The sequence below is a fragment of the Excalfactoria chinensis genome, chromosome 12 (genome assembly GCF_039878825.1).
Source record: "Excalfactoria chinensis isolate bCotChi1 chromosome 12, bCotChi1.hap2, whole genome shotgun sequence".
Lineage (NCBI taxonomy): Eukaryota > Metazoa > Chordata > Aves > Galliformes > Phasianidae > Excalfactoria > Excalfactoria chinensis.
The window spans coordinates 14,778,272-14,802,592 of NC_092836.1; the positions used below are offsets into that span (position 1 = coordinate 14,778,272).

A 24,321-nucleotide genomic window follows, 5' to 3' on the forward strand; every position below is an offset into this window, starting at 1 on the left:
GGCATTACTTTTGGAGTAGTTCCTCGCATATTTTTAGCATGCCTTATCAATTTTCTTAAGTTTGAGGTGCTTTGTTGTTGTTGTTGCCTGCTGCCTATGTAGTTTGAATTTGATTTTGAGTTGATGGGGTACGAATGTTGGGCTGGATATTGTGAATCCAGAGGAAGTCTGATTCAGTGCAACTTGCATGTGAGGAAGCTGATGTGTGTCTGGTTCTAATTTACATTCCTTTAGTTTTACTACTTAGACTTAATTAGATTTGTACCACTCTGCAACTTCTGACTCAGATCGTCTCTGAGTTTGTCCTGTTGTTGAGCACGCTGCACTGTGCACCCATCCTACTATGGTGTGAAAAGCTGCTAGGAGGAAGTAATAGCCTGGACCAGTTGCTGAACTTCACCTTTTTGTCTGTTGGCTTGTGGAAACTGTACCAGCAAGTGTTGCTGACTTTGTGTTGCAGAATGGATACTAAGAGACTGAAGTAATTCCTAGGCCTGAATTGGGCAGACATCCTTGGGCTTTCCAGTGAAATGCCTGGCGTTTCCCTCCTGCGGGCTTAGCAGTGGTTCTTCTCTGTATTTGTATATCCCATCTTGAATTCTACATAGTTGATAATATCCCAGTTGCAGTGCAGAGCAACAGAAACATTGTGTTTGACCCAGAGTCTTTTATTTTTGTGCTGGAACAGAGGTTTGTCTGATGGACAATTCCTTTATACATTTCATGCTTGACGTTTTTTTGTTTGCTGAATGGAGACCAAACAATGAAGCGATATGCTTTCCTGACGTGAGGATACACTGAAGAGACGAGTGGTTAGGCTCCAATGGATCAGTAAATCTTCTTGTAAATCTGCTTACGGGCATCTAAGGTAAAAAATAATAAGATTTGCACATTGTATTGATTTTTTCCTATTTTCAGGACTCATGGTGGTTAACTTGAGAAGACCACACTTTCAGATGGTTGTGTTTTAGTAACTCATTAGTGGAAATGTAGTTTTCCCCCCCATAACTGTGTCAGACTGCAGATGTTCAAACATTGGAAATATTATTTTGTATTTATTCTTGTGTAAAAATAAGGGTTTTGAGAACTGGTCTTTCAATTATAAGCAGTGATATGACAGCGTAATGTTGTTATTGAGAAAAAATACTGAGGGAAGAAGCTAATGAGAAGTTGCACACACAGAACGCATTGCCAGCGCTCAGTATTTGTCCTGTAACATGTTGTTTATACCTCCTTCCAGGGAGCAATTCCAGTTCATGGGAATGGAGGAGAAAAAAACCATGCTATTTCTTATCCTCTCAGGATATCATAGTGAAATGTCTGGTTTTGGCAAATAGAAGACAATATACTTCCACAAGGAAATGAAAGATTGGGAAACAGCTAATAAACAGCACAAGAAAGTCCAGGTTAAAGCTTTGCATTCTAATACATTGTATTGATTCCATAACAACTGAGTCTTGGTTTACATTTTGAAACCCTGCTACAGTGGACTTCATTTAAAAGAAGGATGATCTTTGATCAAGCTGTTCTTGAACATGTGGAGGAGTTGCACGTGATATCCTTATTCTACATGTAAGCCTGGAATTGCCATTCTGCACTTCTTGCCTGTGATGATGATTGTTCTTTGGCAGTAGTTCCTTTTATGTGGCTTAGTTTAATCAATTTCAAATATTTAAGCTAGCCTGTATAGTTGGTATGTTTAGTACAGAAACATCGTGCTTTACAATCCCAGCCCTAATGTATTTTGCAATGAAGAGATGGATAGTTTTTATGAATTAAAACCTGTTCTCATGGTCAGAGCTTATCTGTTGTGTTTAGCAAAACAGAAACGTAAGCTTTCTGGAGGAGAATCTGATTCCTAAGCAGTAGTGTTAATGTTTGTAATCCCTCAATGACTATTGAAGGTGTTAAAACTAGGTTTGTCAGTTAGTCATTTATTTAATCAGTGATGGGGAAAGAAGGAATCCTGTTAGTTTTGGAGCAGAATTTGTGGCATAACTCATCTGTTAGTACTGAAAGGAGGAGAAGTATGGAAGTGTGATGTTTCTGTTTGGTAGCAGTGTGATGGAAAAACATATGTGGTTCAATCATTGAAATGCAGCCTGAGTCATCTGTTGTTGCTGCACGAATACCAAAAGCCTTAAATAATAAAATGCTGTGAGTAATGGCATGCGTAGTATTCTGCTTTTAGATTTATGAACCACACAGATAAGGAAAATGTTAATATTTCTGTATATTAAGTATCACTTCATTTTTTTCTTTTCTTTTTTTCCCACAAAATACTCAAATGGCTGAATTCCTGACCTTTGTTCTCCAACAACACTTTATAGCTGACCTTAATACGTTCAGAGAGGAGCTCTGTGTGAAATGATCTCGGGGCCATCTCATCAGATTTAGGATTTTCTTGAAATTAGGAGTGTGAAAAAGGAGAACTTGTTCCTTGATGTGCTTCCCTCCCCCCCCCCCCCAACTCTTATCTCCACAAAACTTCGGTCTTTATTGTCCCTCGAAGTTTATTGTGGCAAGGAAATAAAGAATGAGTAGCGCCACGTTTTCAACGTGTTAAATAGGCTGGAAAATGGGGCTGTTGTCTGCTTGGTGCCTGGATGTATTTAAATAGCAGTAGAACACCATTAGCATACTCAGTGGAGTGATGGTTAATGCCTTCAGGAACAAAGTGTTTAAATCTGTTTTTAAATTAATTTTAAAACGTTTTGAAGACGTTATCTGGCTACAGTTGATAAACATGCCGTAGCATCCTTCAGCATAGCAGATGTTTTCTGAGCCAGTGTGGCTTGGGCAGAAACCGGCTGCTCCGAGTTCTGAGCCGTGTCAGCCAGACAATGAGTCTTTTCTTTCTGAATCCCTTCTACCTAATTGGTGATACAGTGTTTGCAGTGATTGGTGGCATTACCTCCAAGGAAATTGTGTTTGCTGAAACGCTATCTCTTTAAATGTTGTTTGGCACAGAGAGGGAAAAGAATCTTCTTGCTAGAATGGAATTTGTCATCAGATACCAACCACTGCTCTGAAAACTGCAGCCGAGTGAATACCATATTGTTAAGCATGATAGCACATACACAACCATGTGGAACTTGTCAATGCACATGCTTCAAATGATTGCAGTCTCTGAAACAGGATATCTGGGACTTTGTGCTCGGTTTGGTCTGTTCTGCAGAGCTAAATATTTGTTATTGTCTGCACTTGGCGAAAAATATGGGGAAAATTATCCAGTCATTGTGGGGTTTTTCTGTTTTTATGGTGAGTGATTGGGAATACACAAAGGGGGGGGGGGGGGGGTTGTACACTAGGTAGAACACACTAGCTTGTGAGAACCTGGCCGTTTTTAATGTAGTGGATTGTTTTATTTCATTAAAAAACTAACCAAGTTCTTCCTTAGCTGGGAGTGCTGCAGGCTGACTCGTGAAGTACGGGCTGCTTTCCCAGGATATTCTTTCCACATCCTTAGGAACACAGAGAATCAGGGCGTGCTTGGACACATGCTGTGTCAAACATGAAAATCTTGTGCACTCATTTAGGGCAGAATTAGAGAGAAAGGAGTTAGAATGATTCAGAAATACTTTGGATTTGGGCTGTTGTCTGTTGTCTGTCCTTTCTCTTGTGTTTGTAGTTATTGCAACATCTTATCCTTGAGGCTGAAAAGGTAAGAAGTAGGAATGCTTTACAACTTCCTGGTTGGCTCTTGTCAATAGGCATGCTGTCCCTCCCGTTGCTCAGGTTCTATCCACCAGATGCCATACATTCTGGAGTGACTGTTACTCATTTTCCAGATGGCAAAGCAGGACTTTTTGGGAAATAGGATGTCTTTGGTGCATTGTAACAGCTTTTCGTTTTGTTTACGCAAGCAGGCAAATAAGGAAGTACATTTTTCTGTAAGCAAATTAAAAGCCTGTGTTTAAGACAGGAGGAAAGCATTATGTTCATTTTTGATTTAAAGACCTTATGCTGAATCAAAGGATGACTTTATTTGAATAACTTGGCTTTATACATAAAATATGTTAAAACAGCATTACAATTGTGAAGTTAATTTCTTTACAAGGACTGTGGTGTTAAAATTGAGGTCACAGACTCCTTTTTCTGTTCTACATCTTCAGTGAAATGACTGCAGAGTGTTTGGAGTCCTGTTGTAAACAGATATAGATCTAAGTTCTTAATGAGCATATGTTTGGTATTTTCCCTTGCTGATAACCTGGACTTTATTTATGGTTTGCCATTGAGATTCTGACTTGAAAGATGAGGGATCTGAACATGGGTTTTCCCAGTCCCATATGAGTGTCCTAGTTAATGGCTAATGAAATAAAAGGAGAGTAGAGCCAGTTATCCAGTGGGATATTTTACAGATTCAATTCCTTTGCTGTTATTAAAAAACACCAAAAAATGATAATTTTGTTTCGGATTACAGAGAATGTATTTCTCCCCAAGAAGAAAACCCCAAATGATTTACTTATAAATGTCCCTTTTTTGCTGTCAAACCAAAAATGAACTTACTTGTATAATTCTTAGGACAAACCCTTAATGTGGTTACAAACAATGCCACTACAGAAATGTCTATCGTCCATAATCCTGAAGGGAGAAATGATTCTGATTTAGCAAGTTGTGATGTGATTTATTACCCTTTGTTGTTGTTTTTGTTTTTACATCTGCTCCGATTTTAAACTTAATGACACATTAATTAAAATTTGTCTAAAAAAAATAAAATCCATAACTGTATTTCCAAGCATTCTTGTCCATCTGCTACAGCATTATTGTATCTGATGATAATACCTCGATAATGAAGGAATTAAACTTGCTTTGCATGTATTTATTGTTTTGTAAGAGGAATTCTAAAGGGTAGCTGGACAGAAAGGCTTTTGTGTGTTCTTGTGTTCTCATTTTAAAACTGATTCATTTTATCCCATGCACCAGGCTTAATTTTCCTGTAACTGTGGCAGTAGTAACGGCTTTTGTTTTCTGGGTTATGCCCCTTTTGTCTGTTTGGTTCGTGTGGGAACATCTGTGTATTACAGCTGTAACTTTACTGTGATAAATCTCTGGCTTTTATTTGCTTTCCTCAGAACCAGGATATATCTGGCTCATAATAGCAAAAGAGCAACACTTCATCTATGGCTCCATCTGCCTCTCTTATATGTCTATATACATATACGTATTTTAAACACTAATGTCCATTATGCTTATCCTGACCTGGAAAGAGAATAAATCTGAATTGACCTCCTAATTATGATATAAATGGAGAACCTGTGTTCTCCTCTCCAGTTGTTGCCTTTAGAATGATCTTGTCAGTAGTCAGTGTCATTCCAACAGTGGTCTAGATTTCAAATATGTTAAAATTCAGCAGTGTTGGCCTTCGGATTGAAATCCATGAGCTTGCTGTGTGAGGCCTTCAGTCTTTGAGTCATTTTCAGAATGCGTGTTGCATAATGCTGGCGCAGTGTAGATTGTTTGTTCGGCCATGTCTACCCAACAACTATTCCTATATACCAAAATGGTGAGCTCACTTATTAGTGTAGTTGAATAGTTAATCAGCTTTAAACTTGTATTAACATCTATAGTGTTCCTTAAGAAAGTTGTTTTAAATTGATAAATTAGAATAAAAAAAACTTAAGAATGTCAGTTATTTCATGGTTGGAATATGAAAGAAAGTAACAGATTTTTTTGCTTTCTCGGTGTTAAGAAAAAAGAAGCAATTTACAAATTTTTAATCCACCCTTTCAATAAAAATTTGCTTTTTTCTTTTTAAAATGGGTATTTATCTAATCTTGATGGAAACCTCTGAACTATCTGCTGCTTCCTGGTTATGGCGCTCTATAGACTCCATCCAGTGTAACAGCAATAACTGGTTACATTAATGTCTCGTCAGCTGCCTTAATCCTTGGACTGAACTTCTCATGACTCCCAACAGATGTTTTGCCTTTAAAGGTCACTCTAACTTTCTGAACAGACCAGCTCCTTGCTTCCCAGAGCATGCCAGCGCAGTTAAGAATTGGAATGTAGTTTGACATCAGGAATGAAATTTCCTGAATTTTTTTTAACTTCTTTAGTTACTCACCCAAATGTCACATGGTAACGCCTTTTATAAAAACAGAGTGTATTTCAGAAGGAGAATAGTGTCAGAAGAAGATTCTATGAATGATTAGAACAAGTTGTTACACAGACTTAAGGCAGAATCTTTCAGGTTCAAAGCAGTGTATCTTCATAATGTTTCCTTGTATTACAGCAGTAAGCTGCTGCATGGTTGTGCTGGGTATTGAGAAGTATGTATAATTAAATTCCCATCCAAAACGTATGCTGTGCTTCTTCATGTATGATACTACAAAAAGAAAGAAGCCCCAGGACAACAACAAAAACCACCCATAGAAACCCAGACAATTAATGGTATCTTCTTGAAATTGAAAGTGGCAAGAAGTTGGACCACAGAAGATCAGAGAAAGGAATGAAGTTTAAGTGAGCTATAAGCTCTCAGCAGGGAGAACGTATAAGAATCTATTAGCTTTTAAAATCAGAAGCAATTGTATCCTAATATATTTTTAGGGAGAATCATAATTTGCTTCTCTGTTGGAAGAGGTGATGTTTTACTATATGAGAGCTGTACATGCTGTGACAATCTGCAGCAGGTATTGAAAGGAGGTTGTTTCTCAGCCATGGACAGTTACTTGTTGGCTCGTACCCGAAGCATGTCAGTTCAGCCTGCCTCACGTAACCGTGCTGGAATGTAATATGGGTGTTGAATCTGTGTTGGGATTCATGCAAGTGTTTTGTGACTTCATTTCATAGACTGGCTGTGGATTATGGGAAAGAACATGCAGCAGATTTACATATGTGAGTTATTACTGTGCTTATTACTGTGCTCAGTAACATAACTTTTTACTCTGTGATGTAACTTACAACATCGTCTGGCATACATGCGTTTATTTTGTCAGCCTGTTGTAAAATAGTGGAATTCTCATTCCACTACTAATGAAATATTTTTCATTAATAATCATGCACAACGTTGGGTTCTCAGCCAACAGCTTTGCTGAAAGGTTCCAAGAATTTTCCTGCATTCAGGAGAGGGAAAACTTACGTTTCTTGTACATAGTTCTGCCTTAAAATCTTAGCATCTCCATTTCTATAGGTTGAGTAGCACAAAACAAATTGCTGTATCCACTTGATAACCAAAGAACTGTGTTGAAGTAATAACATGGATCTTATTTAGCTATCCTGTGCTAGTTTTTGATGGTTATGAGAAGCCAGAAAGTGATGTGCCAGCAAGATATGAGGTGGTAGATGTTGGGCTGCAGTGATGAACCTCCCTGTAATAACTGTAAGTGTGGAGTTGGAATCATATGCACTCACGTGGGGTCGTGTTTTCCAGTGGTACTGGTAAGATTTCAAAGAAGATTTCAAAAGCAAACGTGTGAAGGAAAATAGTTACACACGTGCATTCATTTAAAACAAAGAAAAGATAAAACAGCTAAAAAGACTTCTTGTTTATAACCCACAAACAGCTTTTACTGAGTACTTGTCTGTGTGTAAATGAGAGAGTCAGCTGTGCATGTGCATTGACTTGAGATTGTGAAAAATTAATAGGCAAAACCTTGCATTTAGGGCCAGCTGTTTTAAAATTGGAATCATTGCAAATACAGAAGAATGAATCAGTGTTAATAAATGGCTTATAACAGTCTAAATGCTGAAAGGGTGGATGGATATACATGTATACACATATATATATAATCACCAGAAGATACCTTAGGATCATAAGCTGGATGTGAGCTCAGCTGCTGATAACCCTGTGTCCTGGCAGCTGCAGAAGGCAGCCATGTGTTAAAGGTTGCACGCATTCGGGTAATTTTTGCATAATTCTCTGCATGAGGTTTGCACATGTGAGAGCTGCGTTCATTCCTAATCCATACAATTGTTTTATGCCCTCCACAGCATGCAAATGAGTTCTGGTGTTTGTGATAAGTGTGTCTCCCTCGGACTCTCTGAAGTCTTTCCTTGAATTTGCTTTATACCTGCCATTGTGGAGACAGCATTGTGTGACTGTTCTATAGTTCTTTGGCTTCTGTATACAGGCAATAGATTGCAGGCCAAAAATGAACATACATTGTTTGGAATTAAGTTCGTGGGCTGACTATTTAATTGAATGTTCATTGTGAACTGGTGTCCTCGTGCTTTTGGTGTAAATGTTGAGTAAAGCCACTTAATAGCATTTGTAAAATAACAGATTGTTTTAATTCTGAGACATTGCACTGAAATTATTTGTACTAACGCAGTCAAATGTTTTAAATATTAGATGTTTTTACCCAATAATTAAGTAATATGCCAGACTTGTGGGGTTTCCCTATTTAATTATTTATTTAGAGTGTGAGTTTCTTCAGCCTTTTGCTGAAATAGCAAGAAATAATTGGAAGATATTTTGTTTCAGGTGAGAGTTTATGCCCAGAAAACTGCCTGAGGGTGAGGCTCAATAGATTAGCTGAGTTTTACCTTTGGAAGGAGGTGGATGGGTCCTGCCTTCCTACTTCCCCAGTTTGCTGATGCACTGCCTTGCATATGGGCCAGTTAGGCTCCTTTTCCCCTTGGGGGTCAGAGGTGTTTGCCTATCACTGACTGGCAGGCATGCTACTTAGGAGCCTTCTGCAGTTCAGTCTGTGAAGTAGAAGGCATCCCTGCCTATAGCAGGGCTTGCAGCTAGACGATGATCTTAAAGGTCCCTTCCAACTCAAACCGTTCTGTGAAATCAAATCACTGTTTCTGTGCAGCATGTCATTTTCTTCTGAGTCCTTTCCACTGTGCACATTGGGTATGGCAAAGTAGAATTCTGCACGACTGCAAAGGGATCAGAATTTATTTCAGCAGTCACATACTGGTTTTGTAGCCCTTTACAGTTTGTTTATCCTGTGTTGCATGAGCTTGGAAACAAACACAAAGGCCAACCTTAGTGGAACTGTTACAAACCTTTATGATGACCAAATAGTTCAGAGCTTATCCTTACAATTAAGACACACTGCATCAATTTACAACCATTCAAATTGATTCAAGTCTTTGCAGAGTTTACTGCAGCTCAACCAAATAAGTTAAAGAACAGGCTTTTTAATTGGAATGTGTGTATTGGTGGGAACATGTCAGTGTGTGAAGGCAAGAACTTGATGTTTCTATTAATTTTGCATGCGGTTGCTTCACTTGGGAGGTCTCGCTGTCATCTACTGACATGCTGCAATTCCAGCTGTTTATCTGGAATCGCTGCCTTGCTGAGTTTATGGTAAATGATATTACCCAAGTTTTTGCCGTGACATCCAAAGATGCAGTTAACTTTGATTGTTATGCATTACAGTTCACTGAATTGAGTCATTCTGTTTTGATAGTCATTTTTAATTCTAAACGTAACAAATTATCTAATATCTAATAATCTCTAATCATCCCCAGACACCATCCTTTATATTTAATCCCAAGCCAACTGCTGTACTGGCTGGTGTGACTGATTGCTTTCTCTAGGATTGTCTCCTCTGCACGTATTTCTGACAAAAATTCTATCTCCTGGCAGGCAAAGAGAACTTTAATCGGGTAGGCTTTAAATCCAAGATTCTTATCCTGTCTAGTGGTATTACAGCTTGTGTAATGCTGACACTCAAATGTAATGGGGTGGCTTTCTCTGGTGTTAGTCCAACTGGAGAGAAATTTCAGTCAGCATAAGTAGTTCAGAAGCTTCTGAAGTCACAGAGGCTTTCAGTTTTCAGTAAGTGTGCAGAAAATGGTAAGAGAAAGTGGTGTGTAAAAGGAAAGTGTTGCTACCTACCAGTAATTAATGATAGGAGATTAGTGACTGCAGTGCAAGTAGGGTGTAATTACTGGCCTGTAAAAATTGTGCTAAACTTCCATGTTCCATTTGTACGTTTTGTGTACAGGCAAGTGTAACGAAGGTAGATGGCTCTTCTGAGATTGATTTTCTTGGCAGCATAGTACGCAATAGAAATAAAAGTCACACAGCCTTTTTTGACAGAGAATAATGTATGTGTTGTTTTATGCCGGCAGCTCTGTTGCTCTGCTGTAGTATTTATGATGTTCTTTTAATTGTTGTGTAACTTCTCCAGTTGAACAAAATATTAGGACCTATTGGCTGTGGAGCTGGGAAGGATAATTCACTTAAGGGAATTTACAGGGGCAGCTTCAGCACCTGTTCACATTCTTCAGGCCATCCCAGGAAGGTACTTTTCCCTAAGGAAATGATGGGTACACATGGAGAGCTGTGTTGGTATGGCTGTGTGATATAATTCTGATGGTATGTTTCCCTTTGTAGCTGAACTCTGCAGATAAGTTCGTAAAGTGTATTTTGATCTTGGGATCATCTGTACTGCAGATTTTGTTCTTTACCAACACTATGATATTTCCAGTACTTGTTTCCATGAACAGTACTGTGAAATTCTATTCATTGTAATTTATGTGGATATTATTTTGAGTCCTTATTTTGAGTAGGTTTTGTGCATTTGGAGGAGTCAGTCATATTTTAATTTAAATGCAAAGAAGCTCTGAAAGGAATTCTTTCTCAGACCAAAGCTAAATTGTGTTTTCTTAGTTAAAGTTAAGAATTAGATTGTGCTCACCTGGATGCGTAAAAGTTTGCAAGAAGAATCTAAGTGTGTCGGATGATGTGCAATTCAACCAGTTACCCAAGGGCTGTCCACAGCAGCGTTACAGTTAATGCAATGCTAGGCTTGCAGATTAGGATTTGCAGGCAAGAGTTAGCTCCCTTTTATGAAAGCAGCTGACCGCAGAGGATAAATGCATGCTGCACGTGCCTGTGAGAATATCAGCTCATCTCTCATGGTCCCTGTAAGAATCTGAGCTCCACCAGCTTGCAGTTTCTTTTTAGATGTTTTGCTCTGCCTTGATCTGAAAAAATAGGAAGACAGTACCATATTTATTTGCCTTTTTCTTTATGACTGAATTAGTTAAATGAGAGGGCATTCCCTCCTTAGAATCCTGATAGAATTTATATCCTGCATCATCTACAACTGAAGGTTTTGCAGGAGGTGGTACACAGAACCAACACAGTTCAGAGGAAGGAAAAGGAGGTAGGTATGCTACAAGAAATGTATAGGGCCAGGATTCTTTTAATTGAGATTCACTACTGGCTGTCTGTCCTGTGACTTTTCATATACATTGTCAGTAAATTAGCAGGTCAGACAGGTTCTGCCTGAAAAGAATACACAGACCAAGAATTCTTTTATTTTTAATTACTGGAGTGGATGAAAGCAAGGTGTGGTCTTTGGCCCAGCACAGAGTCAGGAATTGACTAGCTTCTGTGCCTCCAGGTAAATCTCATCTTCCTGCCTTGATTTCTCCAGCTGTGATATAGGTGTGATACTTGCCTTAGGAGGAAACTGAATATATTCCTGTTTGCTGGGTTCCTTAGAGACAGAAATTGTTACACACATAACATTTCTATTTTAGAAAATTAAGCTTTTTTAATAAACGTTTTAATAAGAACGCTGATCATGCGGCTTCAGTTTGGGTCAGCTGAGTTCTCCTCTTTGTGGAAAATAACTGGAAAACTTCCTCGTAGGATGTCTGCTGCAAGCATTTCCATATGATAATTTCTTCAGTTTTGTGTTACGAGGTTCCTGTATATCTAACTTCAGAGAAAGCTCGAGATAGTGAACTTGTCCTGCAACAGATGGTATCTAAAAGATGGAGGGCATTTGATGAATAACACACATAAGAGAAAAGTTTAAAAGCAGTGCAGATGAATAAATTCTCCTCCAAGTTTTGTGCTCCAAACGTTTTAGCGCTTTTGGACTGACCTTCACAATTGTTCAGTTGAGAAGTTTTCACTGCTTTCTGGTTTTGAGCCGTTGGACTCTGAGATATAATTTCCAATTTTTATTCTTTAGAATTTAGAGCTTAAAAGGTAAAAAAATAAGTTGCGTGTAACTTCTCCAGATACCCTGGGGAGAAATGGAACCTTAAGAAAAATACAAGTATTGCAAAACTTTGCGACATGATGGAGTTGCAACATAAAGAACATGTGGGAAAAGGGGCAAGGTCACTCACTGCTAAGTTCTAATTTTTCAGAACCAGTCTCTCCTTATTTCATTTACTTTAAGAAGTCTGTGATCATAGTTGGAAATATAAAATGTAAATACTGTTGCAGCACATCAGGATTTTGTTGTGTCGACTCCAGCACTGTTGTTCTCTGCCATAATTAATTCTTTTCTTGAGACATATATTAAATAGTTGGAAATGCTTTCTGTTCTGGGCTCTATCCTTCAGTTTCAGTGCCGTGGGTTTAAATAGTTAGTTATGCATCCACATATCTTGTGATTTGCATTTCATGTGACTGCAAGTGTGAACAAGAGTGTGTGATATCACCTTAGAGGAGAACGGTTTAACTGCTTTCTCCAGCTGTAGAGAAGCTCTCTCGCCCTGCCCTAAAGGTTGTTTGGTAAGTGCATGCTGTCAATTAGTCTTGGCAGAGCAACATACGAGCCGATGAAAACGTGTTGGGAGTTGAAGTTTGGGCTGGTTATGCATCTGAGCAGAGGAAAGCTGAACCACAGTTTGTACAGAGGTTTTTATTTTGCTTTTTTGCCTTCTAGAAACCAATTCACCCTTTAGATGTGTAAATGCACAGCCAGGAAGGACTCAGAATACTGGGAAATAACAACTGTGTTTAATGGATTTGTCGCATTTCTCTCTTGTGCGTAGCTGTCATTGTACTTTGTAGGCACAGGCATCACAGTGTTTAATTACCTGCCATGACAAATACAACCTGACTTACAAGGGATGCAGTGAATTGTTTCTCTAATCCTCTTCCACTGTAGCCTGTAGGATTAATTTTGGTGGCAATGTTTGCTTTTGCTTTCTTTGATAAAGGATTGTAGCGTCATTTAATGGCGGACTTGATTAATGGATATTTAGATCAGAAATGGAAAAGAAGAATAAAAGAGAATGATTTGACTTTTTTCCTTCTCAATGTAAGCAGTTTTAACGTAGTGTCCTGTTTTTTTGCCACTGTGTGACATTGTCTCAAGCATAAGCTTAATTATTTTTGAAATTAGTAAAATAACCACTACAATATAGACTGTGATAAATAAAATGGACTATCTAAAAGAGAGGTCATCTGTTAACTACAGCTAAGCTGTATATTGCTATTTTTTTTAAGTTTTATGGTTTTTTATTTTCTTTTAAGAAATTGTTATGAGTCATTGATACACAGAAGAGTACATAGGTAGTATTGATTTTATTTATTTATTTATTTATAGGCACAAGAGGCTTCTTAAAATCCTTATTTACTAAATTGTGTTTTAACAGCCTGGGATGGGGATTTCCACAATAAAGATCTAAATAAGGTGCTGTTTTTCTTAACCTTTTTGTTGAAAATCAACAGAAACCCAACCATCACCACCAGAAACAAAGCTAAAAATCCCCCACAAAACAATCAGCTCCTCTCTTGCCCCTTTTCAGTAGCAAAGTCAAGACAGGAAGTAACGCATTAGTGTCTCCAAGTTGAGAAGAACATCAGTTCTGCTGAGCTTCTCTTCCAGAGGAAGGTTTTGATCTTTTACAATAACAAGAAACTCAGAGGTGTAGTGCCTATGTATTTCACTGCTTTTTGCCTAAGCTGAATACAGTACTTATGGCAAGTGGAGCTGTCTGATCTGCTGGTGTGTAAGGCACGGGGAGGAATGGCAGTGTTGCTTCAGTCCCAGACCCTGGCAGTGCAGAGGAGGGAGCTGCTGGGCTTGGATGTCTCCAGTTCTAAAGTCTTCAAGTGTGAGAGCTGAGGCAGAGAGTGGAGAAAGCAGACTGAGGTGAGGAGTCTGAGAAGGAAGGCGTGGTTTGGAAAACAGGAATGGATTTTGGCAGGAGAATATGGGAATTGGGACTGGTTGGGCAACCGTTTGGGACAAGTAGGTACTGGTAGGAAAGGATTGTTGGGAACGAACATGGGAGTCTGAGACTCAGATAATAGCAGTAGCTACAGAAGGAGAGTGAGACTGGCATAGGTCAAGTACCTGGCCATATGGTAAGATGGAAAGGGGATGAGAAAAAAGCATTTTGCCTGTTTGGCAGATTTAAGTATTTCAGCCTCCATGTTGATTCTTGTGGGTTCTGGTGTTGTGGAACAGCGAGGGCAGGATGTGGGGGGCTCATTCTGTCTTTCATTTGCCCTGTGAGGGAAAACATGTATAATCAAATACGGTGTTGGAAGGACCTTTTGAAGATGGCGGTTGAATTCTGCTTCCATTTTCAGAATGCATGTTGCAGACCACTCTGTATCATAAGCTACTTTTTATATAAGAGCATGGTCTCATTTCGTGAGAGGAACAATGCCACTGCAAGAGCTATTTGGTATTTTTTCCTGAATTGCTTGGTGTGGAGCCAAAACTTTATTTTCTACCCACTAATCAAACAAGGCTCAACAGGCAGGATTATTCAATTCCTTGTAGGTTTTTGTATGACACTCACCGCTGTACAGTCACAAAGCTTCATAAACCTTTAATTAACCTTTACAACACCCCTTTGATATGATTCAATTCAATCATTATTCAGGAATGGAGCCAGCAAATCTTTCTTTACACAAAATAAAGTGAGGTCTTGTGGAAATAAGTAGCCTGTGAGATCATCAGATGTGGTTATCCAGTAGAACTGTGGAAGGTTGGCGAGTGGGGGTTGCCCCCCAAAATCCTTTTCTTGGCATTTTTAAAACTTGCAGGTGTTTGATTTTCAGTCATTGTAAGACTCTTCAAACGGTTCTCTGTGTTAAAAATATATATAACAGTATTTATCCTGAAAGCCGCTTTCTAAGATACGCAATGGAAACAACACAACATCTCTAGCTCAGAGGTTTTTACTTTTTTATTCATTGTGTTTAATAACCTTTATATTACTTCTGTCTCTAAAAACAAAAGCAGGGAAAACCTGCACAGCTAACAATACTGGCAAAACCAGACTTGGCTCTGGTATGCATGTATGCATTTCAGTTCCATGTAGCTCGTAGTGCAGCTTTTAGTCAGGGCTGGTCGCACTTGCTGGACTCCAATTCCAAACCAATTACCAAGGCTGACATAAACTCAGTTATGCTGAATATTAAGGTTCTAAACTGAGGGCCTTTGATTTTGGGGATATAAAGCATACTTTCATGCATGGTTTAGATGCTTTCGTTTGTGCATGTTGTGTCTTCATCTCTTGATTTGTCATCGTTTCAACAAATCAGTAATTCAGACCAATGAAATGATTCCTTATTTAATTGTTCTTACCCAGCCTGAGCAATCGTTTCCATGTGACTGTTCAATTTCTCTGACTTCTGTTAGCAGCAAGCCTGGACTTTTTGGCAATAATATGACTTATGTAATTAAGTTTTTGCCCTGCTGTTTCTCTCTGAAAAAAATCTACTTGTACGTAGTTGAAAATGCAGTCTGTCTTGAAGCTGCACTAATCTCGCTTGAGATTTTCTATCCTGCTGGATAAGAATCAGTTCAGGAAAAGACTTGTGTTCTTTTAGATGTGCAAAGCCCTTCTGATGGTTTTCTTTGTATTATTTAAGGGTAAGTAAATGGCATTCTTAAGTTGAGAATTGTAATATTGGAAATCTTTAGATGAATTGATGAAAAGCTTGGCTTGAAACTGGACATGAGTAAAAGGTTCTTTACTGAAGAGGGTGGCTGGGTACTGACAGAGGCTCCCCAGGGCAGTGGTCATGGCCCCAAGCTGTTGGAGTTCGAGGAGCATTTGAACAGTGCTCTCAGAAGTATGGATTCATTTGGGGTGATCTTGTGAGGAGCCAGGACTCGGCAGTCCTTGTGGGTCCCTTCCAACCTGAGGTATTTATTCTGTGATGCTATTATGCTTTCTTTTTCCAATAACTGTAGGAGGTTGTACTTTGTATAGTAAATCAGTTTGCATATTCTTACGTATGCTTGCTGTATTTTATGGTAATATACTAGCAGGATGAGTCTTCTGAAATATGGTCTCGCAATAGTTTAGCCTTATTTTAAAGATTAGTAATTCTCTACTGCCTTATTTCACAATGAGATTGGATTGTTTTTGTTTCTAACCATGTCCCTGAATGGAACTTGATATAGTAAGTGCGAGCCATAATTTTATGCTGTGGGTGGAAGGCTAAACTCAAGAGTTAAGTACAGTGTTCCTTCTGTCCTGCCAGAGTCCAGGTTGGTGAAAGGACAGAGTGAAGTAAAATCCTGTGCAGTGGATATCTGGACTATTTAATTCTAGTTCTGTACTATCATATGGTAATTACCTAGCTTCTAATTAATTAGTTCATGCTCTTATTTACATCTTGCTATTTAATATACAGTGTAGCAGCATCAGTGGTATTAGGATCCTCTTTTAGGATTGGTGTGATATAATTAGAAAAAAAGGTATAAATGAAGAAAGTTGGTTCTCTGTGATTAACACAGTGCATGCTGGTGTGATATATTGTATATTTAAATGCTGTTGACCTAGAGCTGTCGCTGCCTTTTCTTTTTTCCCCTTGTCACTCAAGGTTCAATGTATTGTGAGTTTTTGATAAATGTGGTTCATGCTTGTATTTTTTAAATCCTAAGGTAGTGTACTGGCCTTATGCATGTAGGATAAGCTGAATAAAAAGAAAAGGTCTGATTGACCATAGAAGATTACAGGAGTGACCTACAAGCCAGCAGCCTAATGGGTGAGAGGTGAGGAGAGTGAATTGAATAGCAGCAGTAATAATGGGACTTAACTGTTTGGATTCATTATACCCAAACCAAAACATACATCGTAATATTCAGACTGCTGGGCAAGAAATGCAGAAGGACTTGGTGGGCTTTGTTGACAGTTGTTCTCTGCCACACTCAGCTCACCTTCTACAGTTGTTTTTTTCTTGCTTGAGAACTGGGATCTATCTCAAATGGAAATTTTCTCTACAGTGTTGTCTTATCAGGAGATGTTGAGCCTGTTAGGTCTCCTTCCCTCTTAGCCATCAGTCCTGTTGCAAAATAATGTTTCTATTACCCTGTCCTCTTGAAGGAGGAGTAGGTAGATTCTGTTATGCTCAGGATGACTCTGCCTGCCTCTAGCACACTGGGAAGAAGGTGATGCTTTACCAGGTTAACAGAAGCAAGTTTTATCTATCTTAAGACTCTGCTGCTGTAGCTGAAAGGACCCATAACTCAGAGAAAGGCAGTAAAAGGTCAGGAGGCCTTTGACCAAGACAGAGATAAGGCAGTACAAAACTGAAAGCAGGATCTGCTATTTCATTTTTGGGATATTGGTGCCTCATGTATCTTTTGGCACTGTGTGCGCCCTGGCCTTGCATTACATACATGTTTGTTAGCACCCAAAACTAGTGAAGCCTTGTAGCTGTAGCTGCTATTGAGGTGAAAAGTCAGAGTGAATTTTAAGGCCTAATATGGGATATGACACTTCGATTAAGATGATCTGGGGTGCTGAGATGTGAGAGAGGATAGGAGGCGCTGAGATGACTGCAGAGTTGAGGTTGATGAGACAAGGAGGTACTTCAGTGCAGGAATAAAGGGATGGAACTCAGAGCTGTTGGAGAGCATGGCCTGAGAGTGTTTGGAAGAGCTGGAAGGGAAGAGAGTTAAGTGAGAAAGGATGTTAAGATGGGAAATGCTTCAGAAGCTGAGGAGATTTTGGGGACATCTGGGAATATTTTTACTGTTTGGAAAGCACTGAATTTCAGGAATTGAAAGAGTGGTGGATGTGAGTTTTGGGGAAACTGTGTGAATTAGAATCACTTGAAACAAAAGCCTTTGTTTGTGAAAGGGGAAAGAAGGTATTTGCAATTTTAAAGCACTTTTTGAAAGGGAACTGGAGTTAACACAGACTATTAGTTTCAGCTTTGCATCTGCCAATGACACCTTGGTCTGGTGGCAGGCAGACACTGAACATGCATTTGTGTTTTGACATTCTCCACATGTGATACCCAATATGACATGCACGTATCTGTATGTAAATATAATGTACAAAAACATTAAATTTTTTTCTTTCTTGTATTATTACTTTGAATAATGCAATTATAACATGGATACCTGTGTGCAGTAGTTTGTTTTTTTTTTTTACTGTTTTCTTCTGCTTGATCCAAAGGACATTGGATCGATCCATCACCCTGGGGAGCTGGTGTATTTTTGTTGAGGATAAGCCTAAGTTTTCTTTGTTGTGTTGTTTCCTTTTGCTGTTTCTTTTTAATGTTTTTATTATTATTATGGTAAAATAATTTAAGCTAAAATGTTTCTCTAATAGTAGAGAACAAGACCCTCAAATGGAAAAATATAGTCTTAAAAGTTGAATGAAATTTCTTTTTAACTTAATGAAGCAATAGCTTGAGAGTTATATAATTGGATCCTGTAATAAATGCTTATTAACATTCTCATTCTGATGTCTAGGATGAGTAATTACTGGAATGTTTAAAAGCCAAAATTAATTTGTTTTGTGACAAAAGTTGTAATTGATTGTCCTGCATGGTTCTAAACGCGATAGCGCTGGAATTCATTTTCTAAAATGTGACTTATAAGATTATTACCTGTGTTGCCTATAATAAATACAGTCTTTGTGCAAACAAGGTCAACTGCATACACTTAAGGAGATTTACATACATTGACATGTAAGCTGAGTTAAGCACTGAGTATATCTGATCTCTCGCCAAGCTAGCAATAAAGGGGAAATCTTTTCAAAGACTGTAGCAATCTTAGAGCCCTTTGCTTTATTTCAAACCTTGCAATTAGTGGTTTCTGGAAACTGGATTTGCTTCTTCCCAAAGATGAGGGCTATGCACAGTAATTTTGAAATCTAGCCTTTAAACATGGTCTGGCTCCTAACTTTCCTAAGTAAAAAGTGCTTTAGATGCCTGAGCATTTCACATCAAGCTGACTTAGGACTGGCATTTTTCTTTAATGCACTCTTTCCAATCTTCTCCCTCTCCTCTCCACCACTTTGTTTTAACTTTTAGGGCATGGCAAATTTAACACTCACGTGCATCTGAAGACTCTGATGGCGTATGAGATTCTTTGTAGCTCAAGATAAATTATGTTTCTGATTATCATCAACCCTTCAGAAATTTAAATTAGTATGCAAATAACAGGAAAGATTATCAAGATTTTAATTAGCAACTAACAATTTTCCAACCTAGATAAACAAGATTTATCTGTTATGTGTTATACCTGCATTTTAAAGTATTTTTAATCCAGTTTAGAAGAATTAAAGAAAAACACCAGTAAATTGTGAGTGGTAAGGTAGCATGTGGAAATGAATAGTATTTTTTTCGCTCAGGCACATCGCCACCTAGCAGCTGCTAACTAGAATCTCTTTTACTTGAAGGGAAAAGGCAGAACCAGTACCTGAGTACACTTGCTTTACTCCTCCAACCTTTTTCATTAAGGATGTTAACATATCAACCAGGTGATAGATCATAAAAGCCTTCCCAGCATTAGGAGCTGTAACATCTATTGTTGTCCATGCAGAAATGAGTCAAATGGGGTAATACCACCTGGTCTTCTACATCAGTTAGTTACTTTCTATAAAGACTACATATTTTTTTTCTCTTAGTTGCAAAATTGGTCACTGTCAAAACGGTGCTCTGTGCTGATGATCATCAGGAAGGAAATCTGAGTCGTGTGGCCAAGTGAACAGACTGCAGATCTTTCATCTACTGTGTTGATTCTCAGCTGTACATTGAAAGATGATGTGTACTCCAGCTGCTAAGGGGCATCAGTCCATTTAACCGAACGTAAGCTAGACCAGAGAAGGTATATGGAGTTTAGATGCTGAGTCCGCTGTGCCAGTTGCTTCTCACAGCTTCTGTGGATATACACTTTATTCTGCAAGAGGGAAAGTTTTGTTTTCTTGTAGAAAAGGCAATCTTGTCTAACTCCACCTTAATGTAGACGCTAGCTGTCAAAGTATGTATTTGGTCCCCCGGTTTTGACAACCGTGATTTACCTACTTAATAGAACCACTTTGGTTTTGCTTTCCTGGCCTCAGAATACTATCATGGCAGTGCATTCCTGTGTGAAGACTGTCTTTGCTTTCTCTATTAAAAGTGAATTTGAAGATCACAAAGAGGTTGAACTATCTCATCTGTTTATGTGGGCTGATTAGAGTCAAATTTGATGTACTTAGATGTGAAGTCCAGAGTGATTCAGAAAGATGTTATGTGGATTTTCAGTTACCTCTAGGGGATGCTGTTGTGTTAAAAGTTCCAGTGTACTAAATACATTATATATAGCTTTGGGTATATATTTGCCTTATGGAAGAAAAGTGTGTGCAATGCTAAGAGAAGTACTTGAGATAATATCAGTGATAATATAGAGATATTATGGCACATAATTGTGGCAGCAACTATCAGTGTACGGAAAAAGAAGTAAGGAGTATCCTGGGGTGATGTTAATAGCTATGCATGCCACATCTAACCTGCTGATGCACTGCCTGATTTCAGCTCAGTGGAAGGTATCTCAGGCTGGTGAAGTGTGTAATGAACGGCAGATGGAACAGAGTAGTTGGTAGTTCTGTGCTTTTGAGACAGCAACCCTTCTATTAAATGCTGAGAAATGTATTGTTACTTCAGCATTGAGCTTTTCCACCTTCTTAGTCTTAAAGATTAACAGTACTTCTAGTAAGGAGAATGCCTTTTTTGCGTATGAATTATCAATAAAAGACTTACAGACCTTCATCTTCTCATTAATGCACGTTTTCTTTTAGGTAGCTTATTTCCTGAAGTATTAAACAGCATTCTTCAGTGGACATCCTCCTTCAAATGAAGTATGCAGGCAGGTAGCTTTCAGGACTGTTTCTCATGTTTGAAGGAAGGAGAAACTTTGTTTGAGCTCTGGAGAATGTTCCTTGGAGATAAATTTCATACTGCTATTTATCAGTAGTAACTTCACTTGAATTACTTAGTTTCCCTGAAATAGCCAGAGTGTTCAAGTAGTACTTGTCACAGTGCTGTGGCAAAATGCCTCGATAGTGCAGTAACAAAGCAGAGGGATTCCCAAAGTGGAAATTAAAATTTGTTATCGATTCTCACTGACTGTGTGCTCTCCTGTGTACCATTAGAATTCTCCTTCCCAGGAAGACAGGGAAGAATTACCATCCAATTCGAAGAGGAAAGAGAGGCAGAGGCAAGATTAGGACTCCATTAGCCTTTTTGTTTGTCTTAGAACAAAGTTATCTGGGATTCATTTTTCTCTTTCTGTCAAATCAGCCTTCAGGTGTTGATTAGCCACAGGAAGTTCAAGCCGATGCCTGCTAGGTTAGCACATACCTTCCTCTATACAGATGTTCTGCCCTCTCCAGATGAGTCATGCACATCTGTACAAGCAGCGCCAGCCTTTGTGGTCAAGGATAGAACTGCAGAAGGGCTGACCGCATCCTGGGATGAGACCAACTGCTGTGGAGACCTCCATCTTCTGCAGCACTTCATGCGGAGCCATACCAATTGCTAACAATCCAAACAGAATTTCTGACAACTAATATACCCGAATCAAATATAGTGACGTACTGATTGAACGGTAGCAGTGTGAGCGCGCAGTACCCATGCACACAGGTAAACCCTCAGTGTCACGTTTCCCTAACCAGCTGCTGTTCTGCTCTGCCACTCTTACATAGCATTATTTTTCACTGCAGCGGTACAGGGCAGTGCCTGAGGTCGTGCTGGGAAATACAGCAAAAGAACAGAGCTAACAACTGTTCAGAGATGGCCGCTCCGTGCTGTGGTGGTGCAGCAGTCAGGCTGCTGCCCACATGGAGGCCTCCCAGCAGCCGTGCCGCCCTCGCTTCCCGCTCGCAGTGGCAGCGCTGCTTCCTGTCAGGGCGGCTCTGACATGGCCCCTGCTGCACAGGCCCCTTCTGTGCAGGCTCTCCACCTCCTCCTGCTCTTTCTTTCAAACACTTAGTGCATTTAGAGCCTGATCTTGTACAGAAAATATCCCTGACATTTGAAGAGCTCCAGGGATTCACTGAGCATGCTCAGTCCTCCCCGCCTGATAGAGAGAGGAAGCTGGTTTACATACGAGTCATACCAAGCATAGCCTGCATGTCAGTGCAGTTAACTTGCAGCGGGCTGTGAGGAGAACTAGTGTGTCTTTGTCCTAGGAAATTTCCCTTGTTTCTGTTTGCTTTTTCTTTCTTTCTTTCTTTCTTTTTTTTTTTTTTTTTTTTTTTTTAGTTTGGAAAAAGACTTGAAAAGTTTTCAGACAGTTTTCTTTGTACTGAAGGACGCAATATACTTTTAGTTTGTAAAACTTTGGAAGGGATTGTGTGTGTTTTAAGCCCTCCAACTTTCCTTTAATATACTTTGTTTTGATTAGCGAAGGCTGGGCCTTGTGCTAGTGAAGTTTTGGGGGCCGGGAGCGTCCTCAGCACCGTTCGCCTGGCTTCCTTCTCCCTGAATCTGGGTGAAAGCAAACAAGCTGGTCTTTTTTGCTAGCCCAATAAATGCTATTTATGAAGATGGACCTGTTGAACTACCAATACTTGGACAAGATGAACAACAATATTGGCATTCTGTGCTACGAAGGTAATGCTTTCATTTTACAATGCTCTTTTGTCGGGTGTGTTTTATGTTGTTTGTAAGCATGGATTTTCTTCCTGAAAGAAGATCTCTGTGATTGGTTTTAAGATACCTCACAGTCTGGATTGTTAATACGGCTTTGTTTAAGGGAAGGACATTTTATTTTTCCTTTCCAAGTATTTTTTTTTCCTTTCTTTTTTTTTTTTTTTTTTTTTTTTTTTTTTTCTTGTAGATAACATTAGTTAGATTCGCTTAAAGGACTGTGTTGCTTCTGTGACTGCCAGGCAGATTGTTAGTTGGTAATGTCTGCAGCTGTGAAGGAAATAGTTTGTAATATGGGTGTAGGTATTAATTTACATTTCTGCTGTAATCCTACCTAGCAGTCGGGCACCGCCGCTTTTAGGTGGGGGAGACGCTTTTAAACAGTGTAGCTCGAAATAATTTTTACATCGATTCAGCAGTTGGGTCGCGAACAATGAAGAGTTTGAGTGCACAGCCGTGGGGCTCACAGAGGCGCCGTGCTGCAGAGCACAGAGTAGCCCATTGTTTGACTTCTCATTTCCTGCACAGCTCAGAGAAAGCCCTGGCTGCGAGATGCCTCCCCCTCCTCCATCGCGCACACCCCTCCTTTCCCAAGAACCACCCCACGCTCCCGTCCCCTGTGGAAAGAATTACACAACTAACTGGAAAATGTAATTTTTTCTCTCTGCTGGACTCTGAATTTTACCTATGTTGTCTCCAGCTAATGTAGGTTGGCATTTGCTCTCCATTTTGTAAGCATTAATAGTCCTGTTTTGAAGTTGCCTGAGGTAATAGAGTAAAATAAGTTTCTTAATCTTAGTGGAGTTTTATCTACGTGCAGTTTGAAGAAGTGGTTATGGCTTGGCTTTGACTGGAAAGAAAGGCACCACAGAGCTAATTCGGCTTGGCAGTAGAACTGTTTTTGCTGTAGCCACACACAAGCCTTGCAGAAATCTTTCTTCTGATTCAGCAGGAACATTTTCCGTGTTCATTTGGAAAATAAACTTGCTGTAGTTGTTAGGGAAGGAACAATAAGGAGTACACAGAGGAATAGAAAATGCCTATTCATATGTTCAAAAAAAGGACTAGGCCAGAGCTGAGCTTCTCTTTGGAAAATAACATCTTTTCTACCATTAAATCAGAATGGACACATTTCCTTCCTTTGGGAAACGGAGGGGTTCCTTACAGAACTGTTAATATTTGATTCTTTTGTTGTTGCTGTTCTTTCTTTTCCTTTCCTGCTCAAATATGGAGATACTTGCTTGAATAAAGCTGTTTTAAAGAAGATTGAGTGTTCATATCAGGACTGAGTAATCCAGAACTGAGATAGTGCAAGACTAGTTGAACTTTTTGGTTCTTTCCTACCTGTGTTTTCTTCATTGTAGTTAGAGGACTAATTAAGAAAAGACAACTTGAAGGATCATTTAACTTTTTGTTTCTCTCTGTAGTAAGCAGTGCTTTGTTTGGAGGCAAGTGACAACTTCTGATGAAGACCATGAAGTTTGCTTAAAATTCTGCTTACGTAGTGTGTGTTCATGAGTGTTTTGTTGACTGAAGCAGAAAAACTGTAGCTTTGGCTCACTACTTCAATTCATTAGAATTATGCCTAATTTTAATGGGTGATTCTTTCCAGATCCCCTTTTCCACCCTTTTCTCCATTAATTGTTATTTGAATAGATCTTTGCTTTAGAAGTTAAAAGCAGCGCAGAAAACTCTACTATAGCAGTCTTTGTTTAGCTTAAACATCTGTTGCTATTTTCCTTATTATGGAAGTTAACATTTTTAACACT

General features: G+C 39.1%; 1 protein-coding gene across 3 annotated transcripts in view; it reads left to right on the forward strand.

The window, feature by feature from the left end:
• Window positions 1-24,321, forward strand: part of VGLL4 (vestigial like family member 4) — a 71,797-nt gene that overhangs the window by 6,316 nt on the left and 41,160 nt on the right. Inside the window, exon 1 of one of the 3 annotated variants that reach the window (XM_072347563.1) lies at window positions 21,937-22,516. The exons of the other annotated variants lie outside the window; for them this stretch is intronic. Coding sequence (XP_072203664.1) covers window positions 22,435-22,516 — 82 coding nt within the window. The 5' untranslated portion in view covers window positions 21,937-22,434. Of the gene's footprint in view, window positions 1-21,936; window positions 22,517-24,321 lie in introns of those variants that run through there. 3 annotated transcript variants of the gene reach the window in all.